The 7,098-nt window shown below is 40.8% G+C and overlaps 1 protein-coding gene across 2 annotated transcripts; it reads right to left on the reverse strand.

Moving 5' to 3' along the window:
* Nucleotides 1-85: 85 nt before the first annotated feature.
* Nucleotides 86-1,431, reverse strand: ccl20l (C-C motif chemokine ligand 20-like). Of its 2 annotated transcripts, none has more exons than XM_026314167.1 (4): nt 1,318-1,431; nt 1,072-1,192; nt 598-675; nt 86-518 (listed from the first exon to the last, which is right to left on the reverse strand). In XM_026314167.1, exons 1-4 carry the CDS (start codon nt 1,397-1,399, stop codon nt 377-379), a joined length of 423 nt encoding a protein of 140 aa, XP_026169952.1. In that variant the 5' UTR covers nt 1,400-1,431; the 3' UTR covers nt 86-376. The 2 variants fall into 2 exon arrangements, with proteins under 2 accessions (XP_026169952.1, XP_026169953.1); XM_026314168.1 differs by having other exon boundaries at nt 1,072-1,189; nt 1,318-1,427.
* Nucleotides 1,432-7,098: the final 5,667 nt, after the last annotated feature.

Genomic DNA, 7,098 nt, shown 5'->3' on the forward strand with positions numbered 1-7,098 from the left:
CTACATTTTTATGCAGTTATACATTGAGAGTTAATTGACATAAATAAAATAGCTTGGTTTGATTAAATGAATGTGGACAACAATGTTATTGTACAATTAAGTACATTTATTTAAGATTTTTTTGAAGTATTGAGCTGATTAGTATGATTAAGCAGATTCAAAGTAGGAAAGGAAACACTTAAAAAACACTTAAAAGGCCAATGCTTACTAAATCTAAATGGCTCACAAGCATAAGGTTGTGGTGTTTAGACAAAGTCTTTGACTTTAGGATAATATGTTGACATGAATTGATTACTGCATGTCCAGTTTCTCAGACATTTCATTAAATTGTGCTTGTTTAATATGTCTAACTGCAGTTGTCACATCCTGGTTTTTGCTAAAAGAAAGTTTCATTGTTGTTTAGGAAGGCTTCTTTGTCGCTTAGGAAGGAAGATCCACTTCCATCACTGAATACAGGGAGTCGACTTTTGTTCGTCGGAGTTTCAGAGCCGGTCTTGGACATCTTCTTTAATTTGGAACTGTAAAACAAATAGTATATTCTCACAATGGTGATGCTGGTTACACACAACAAGTTGGTATTTAGAAGTAGTCTCATACCTGAGTAAATCCAGAGCTTTCCTCACCCATTCGTCGTTCCGAGTCACACAAATCTCAGCCTTCTTCACTGTGTAGAAACTGTAGTAGTAAGAAACATTATTAGACACGCACAGAAAGGTCTACATTGTAAGTGTGGCAATAACAGTAAAAAGATATTTTGAGCAATCTACATGCTTCTCTTTAAAAATATAACCAAGCTTCCAAAAGTCTAACATAAGGTTGAGAATCTGACTGAAGTATTCACTACCAGCTCTCAGTACTTAACACTTTTATTCAGGAATGTTTTTGGTCAGTCGCCCAAATAGCTGCCTGTTTAAAAATCGATATGATATGACCAAATGTCTCATGTTTATAGCATAAAAGTAGTACTACTGTTTCCTATGTCATATTCATATGTTATATTCAGATATTAATTCAGTGATTCAGATGGGATTATCTGGTTAGAGCTGTGATGGTACGGTCAGAGGAACTTACATGATTGCCTCGATATGGCAGTTCTCCTTAAAGGTTTGTTCTCTGTAGCCTGTTATACGCTGGAAGGGCACTGGTTTTCTGTAATATCTCGTACAACAGGATTTTCTCATGGGGGAACCTACTGTACACGCACACAAACACACAAACGTATCACTAACTGATCAGTTCAGAGCCCTAATATAATAAGATAATATAATAGTATTTTAATCTGATTGATGAATAGTTAAATAAATGACATGAACTTACGGGCAGCTGGAGCCGGAGTGAGGAGGGCCAGTATGAAGCTGAGGAGAACGGCTGTCAAAGTGATCACGCCTCTGGGATCCATGTTAACAATAGAACCTACTGAATATTTAACCTCTCCATATATATACTTAAGGCACTCCTCATGTTTTTGTAACCTGTGGCTCCTAAATTGAGGACAGGAAGCCCACTACTGCATCACAGCAGACAAAAGTGCAGACTTTGCACTTTGACAAATTACAGCTTTACTTATGCAACACTGAGATTTCTTTGTGTGGGCCTGTGAGAGCATACATGTGCTACTGGTGTACTGATGCACTAGGATCCTTCAATCTCTTTGGGCTTTCATCTATGTTTATGTCTCCTGGGTTAATAATCATGCTGTGAAGTTCTTCATATACACCACTACAGATTCTAATCATCTCACATTCTTTAAGTTCTCTAAAGCTACAGTATATTGTGGCAAATTTAGCTCTCAGCGCCTTCATAATTATGAAATGAAATAAAAAGAGATTTGTGATACACAATGTTGGCCTCATGTGCTTCGTATATTTCCTAGTATTGACAGAAATTACAATAACATCCATTGTTGTAATCTGACATTGTTGCTTAAAGCGATTGTCAGGGTGTTTTACATAATCAGCAATCTTGAGATTGTTTTGTGGTGACATTTGATGGAGCATGAGATGCTTGTCAAAACCCCCATCCTCATTGGTATGACCTATTTAGTCTTGAGAAAGCTGACAACTCTGAATGTCGCTCAGCTGACCTAGATAGGTGCATCGTCAAGTTGTACTCTATAGTGTATTGTAAACCTCAGAGGCTACATTTACAAGCTGTAACAAGTTGTAACAATCAGCACCTCCTGGACTGTTAAATACAGTGAAAGCTTCTGCCACATTTATGAATGGACTAATAACTGCTATACAGCCAGGTAGCATATAAGCCCTGGCACAAGTCATTCTCTTACTGAGGTTGCGGGGGAGAAAATCATGTGCTACCCACTCTTTACAGAGTACTCACACACAACTCATCCCTGTAGGACAAATCTATTTTTTGGTCGACCTTTTCACGGAAATCGAGAGTGTGAAGGCCATCAACAAATTAGGGCTGCTATTGCTGATGGGACAACACGATGCATGCTGTCATAGCGTGCAGACAGCTGGACACAGGGTGGACAGTTGAATGAGTCTCCAAAGTTTCACTACGTAGAGTGTAGTTATGATTAATAACTGGGAATTCAAAACATTTGCTGAATTTTCATCTCCTGTGCCCCCAGACACTTAACTGAAATGATTTCAATTCGTAGTAACTTCTTCCTCTCTGAAAATTAATGGATCTTTGAGTATTCAGAAATCCAGTGGAATTAATTATACAGAAAGTAAATGAGCTGAACTGACAATTTACTGCTGCTGTTTGTTTACAATGTTCATAATTTATGTTTTTCTAAAAAAAAATGTCATCAGGAAACACAACTGGGTATAATTTTAATTATTTTTCCTGTGATGATTTGGCAGATTTGAACGTTTGCATCAAGTTTATATTGTTAAGCTGGTATAGTTTCACGTCAGCATTGTTTTGGTGTGTTGCAGCCTTGTCTGATGTAGTAAACCTAAATTAGTTGAATGTTCTGAGCTTTGTCAGCTGTGACAGTTACAGAGATCATGACTCATTATGTTCTCATTATGACTTGCCCAACTTGTGACCTCTTTGAAACCTTGTCTGCCCTCCAACTTGGCAATCATGCCCACGCATCTCAACTTAGCACATTACACAAGCTCATGCCACATTTGCTGGTGTCTAGTAGCAGTTTTTGCTAGCTTCACCCATAGGGGGGCAGTGTTCATATGGGACACTGATGAATGCTGAGCAATATGTATGAAATGGATGTGAAGTAAATGCCCCACATCAACCTTAACTTTTGTAATAACAACAGTAAGTATTGTTGAAATGCAAACCAAACTGCAGAGTATGTGCATTGCACAATTCATGTCTGAAAAAGTGTGGGACCAATGTTTTCACAAGATCAATGCCAGCTGTTAATATACTGGCTTCTAATCCATTGTCTCCTTCTGTTTGTGCATTTGTGTATATGAGCTACTGAGTGTACAGATGAAGGGAAAGGTAATTTGCTAATCTCATGACAATGTAATCCCTGCTAATCCACTGTGACACAGACTTTTATCATCATCCTGCCTTTGCCCTATGAAAGACACAAAAACACTTTTTTCTTAACAATTTATAAGCCAAATTGATAACTGATTAATTGAGAAATGAATGAATCAATGATGAATATGGTCACATGATTTACAGTTCTAAATCATTCAGGCCAAAATAAACATATATCAAATGACCAAAATTCTGATTATTGTAAATATATTCAATTTACAGTGATTGGAATCAGAGAAAAGTGGAAGATCTTTAAATCTGAGATGCCATATTAAGCAAATGTTTATCATCTTAAATTCATAAATGACTGTTTGGATAATGTGTTCATGAAGACTTGCCTGTTACACATCCAACAAACACAGTCTCATTAGCATTTCTTTGGAGTCATGTTTAAGTCTGACTTTCACTTTTAGCTTTCGCTTTTAGCTCTGCTTTACTTTTCACGGACTCTTAAGAAAAATACCCGAACACCAAATGTCATAAAGGTGAAACCCCTCCATAGAGCTGAGGGGAACTGCTGAGTTTGGTGATATTTTGTGGTTCGCCACTATGAGCAGCCCATTTCAAACTTACCATCCATCGTTACTATAAAAATATCGATGAGTGCAGCTTTAATTTCAGCTCAAATTCCATATGAAAATAGAATATAATAATATTATTTTCTGTTTATGGATTAATCTATTAATCAGGTAATTGTTTTAGCGCTACTTCACAAGATGCTTCCTACATCCACCCATAATCTACTTCTTTATGATCAAAGGACATACATGTGTTGTAACAACAATACATTTTCTTATTCAGCTGTTATATTGGTGATTGCAAAATTGTGGCCAGTGTGTTTGCCTGAGGGTGGGTGTGAAACAGATTTCTTCCTCCTGGGCCCCTCTCTCTTTTTGGACCCATACTGTTGGAGAAGCACGAAAAAAGGGAACAGGATGGGAGGGAGGGTGAGGGTAAAGAGAGGGGCTCACCATTGAGTTGTCCACCCACACAAGGCCCGCTCCGGTCACCTGCGTGGGTTTGGGGCAAGCGAAAGGCGAAGATGCACGCACACACATGGGCACACACATAAAGAACAAAAAGGGCAGCTTTCTAACACCAAATGTCAAATGTGCCAAATGAGCTTAGAATAAAAGCATTTTAAATTAGCAAGGAACTTCCTCAAAACTAGAGAAAGGGCCATTGTCGGTATCCTTAAAAGCACTTCACACCACTGGAGAGTTTAGGCAGCAAGGGAGGCAGCAGAGATGAAAAAGCTCTCAAAGCACTTGGCTGTGGCATGATCTTCACAAACAAAGACCTAGTTTATCATAATTAACATTGTTCCAGAGTGTCAGGCCCCTGAGGCATGGAAAACAATGCACTCTTCAATATTTTATTGAAGACTTATAGTAAATTACTTGTATAATTATATGAGCCCGGCAGATTCTGTCCTCACAATCTCCTCCTACATCCCATCTGCCCTGTGTGTCCAGAGTGTGGGTGACTGCAGTAGCTGCGAGGGGGGATGAGGAATTATTGTGGAAGATCAGAAGAAAACTTGTGATGTAACAGTCTGAGTTGCACTTCTGCTGTTCAAGCCGACACCGTAACATCCACAGCCTCTAACAGAATGAGTAGCAAGGGATGAAAAGAGGGGAAAATATAGAATCAAAAGACCTGTGTGACACAAGGAAGCGCCCAAGGTATTTTAGTTTGGCAGAGCTAACTCCTGGCCGGGGAGACTCCAGAGGATACAGTGAGCCAGAAGAGGTGAGAAGAACAGAGGGGAAGAGAGAGGAGCGGGAGAGAAAGAAGAATATTTTTAGGGTGGTCTGTTATCTGTGGAGACGAGGTTGTGTGATAGCACAGCCAGGTCACATCGCTGAGGGGGGAAACAGCTTGGGCTCTCTGCCGAGAAGCCAGATAAGGAGGAACAAAACAACGAGATCTCTCTCAAACACACACTCGTACATCCATAAAGGCACACGTACACACTCACAAAAACTCATAACCACATCCACAGGAAGGCACACTGCAGCTTCACTCTCACACATCCTCTCACAGATACTTAGAAACCCCTCAGACATGTTAAAAGATCACATCAGAATGGAGCCTTAGAGCTCCGCACCTGACCTGACAGTGTGCTCGTGCAGACAAAAACCAATGTTATCAGAGAATTTCTTCACTCAGCTGTTTATCTCTGTCTTCCTCCTGCTCTCTCCTCTATCTGGCTCTCCTCTGTTGTAGCCCTCTGAAGATGTAAATGCCAGCAGAACAGATGGATGGAGAGAACATCTCATCGCTCTGACACCATGTTTATACAGTCGCGCACAAAACACACCACACAGACACACTTCACGCGCACACACATATACACTCTGAAGCAAGATGCTGATGGTGATTTCTTCAGTCATCAAAATGAGTGCCTGATGTACACACACAGACACACTTTTGGTGTTTTGGTGCTTTTGATGAAACCTTCTGTTCGCTTCTTCCTTTGTTTATACTGAACACACTCGTGTATAAACACGGACACACATACACACATGAACTGAGTAATTTGCCAGACTAGCAGCTGTTATGGAGAGAACTAACGAAACGCCTCTGACATGCTAATGACGCTTTGTCGACCCGAGGAGTTCGACCACACACACTCACACTGTACAGATTTAGAAAATCTGACTATTATCTGTCACATAACCTGGAGAATATCAGTCTGGTCGTATGATTATTAAATGGTTTGAGCTCCCAGGACGATGTAAGCGCTCTGTGTAGGACTGCAAGCCAAATGAAAATCGCTCCAGGAATATCTTAGCAAGGCTTTGAGGGAAGATCCCTTTTTCAACACCCAACACTCCACCCCACACACACACACACACACAACCACAACCCACCCACCCAATCAAATCCTCACTGGCAATGCACTGCTCCTCATCTCTCTTCTCTGCTTCTTTTGTTCATCTCTCTCAGCCGCCCACACACCTACCATCCCCTGGGCTTTTCTCTTTACACTCTCACACACATGCATGCATTTACATTTGGCTACTTTGTATATTCTTCGTTTTATTTCTTCCTTTCTTTTGCATTGTCCTCCTCATTATTAGACGCTGTTAGATACTGTATGTGAATGTATGCAGCTTCACTTGTGCACATGTGCAAAGAAAAACACACACAGGCCCTATATTTAGTGCTTTACAATACAGATGTGTGGGCAGCAGCCATCTGGGGCCCCAAAAGAAACAAAAAGTAAGTGTGTGTATGTTTCTCTGTGTGGTGTAGGGCTAAGGGCCAATCTTAAAGTCAGGGATCGAAGCTGGGGACCCGTTGTGGAAACCCCCTCCGAAGAGCTGGGAATCTCAGGGGAGAGTGGGAAAAACATCCCGACGGTCATCAATCAAAACTTTAGTGACACAAATGACCAGAAACAACGGACTGTTCTTCAGCGTGTCACCTCCGCCCAACAGCCATGTTCCACCCACTTGCGCCGCTACCCCATAGGCCCTCACCGTACGCCGCCTGATGCGATTGGCCTGTCGGTCCCCAAGCAAAATCGTGATCCCATCCTGGCTAATTGGGTCTTTGTGATTGCGCAGTCTGTTGTGGCACTGAGAGAGAATGAAACGTGAAAACAGT

This window comes from Mastacembelus armatus, chromosome 17, assembly GCF_900324485.2.
Source record: "Mastacembelus armatus chromosome 17, fMasArm1.2, whole genome shotgun sequence".
Taxonomy (NCBI): Eukaryota; Metazoa; Chordata; class Actinopteri; order Synbranchiformes; family Mastacembelidae; genus Mastacembelus; species Mastacembelus armatus.

Coding starts and splice junctions, on each gene's coding strand:
- ccl20l (XM_026314167.1), bottom strand. CDS start 1,399: ATGGATCCCAGAGGCGTGATCACTTTGACAGCCGTTCTCCTCAGCTTC. Junction 1,193..1,317: donor CACTCCGGCTCCAGCTGCCC/GTAAGTTCATGT, acceptor GTGCGTGTACAG/TAGGTTCCCCCATGAGAAAA. Junction 676..1,071: donor TGCCATATCGAGGCAATCAT/GTAAGTTCCTCT, acceptor TTACTACTACAG/TTTCTACACAGTGAAGAAGG.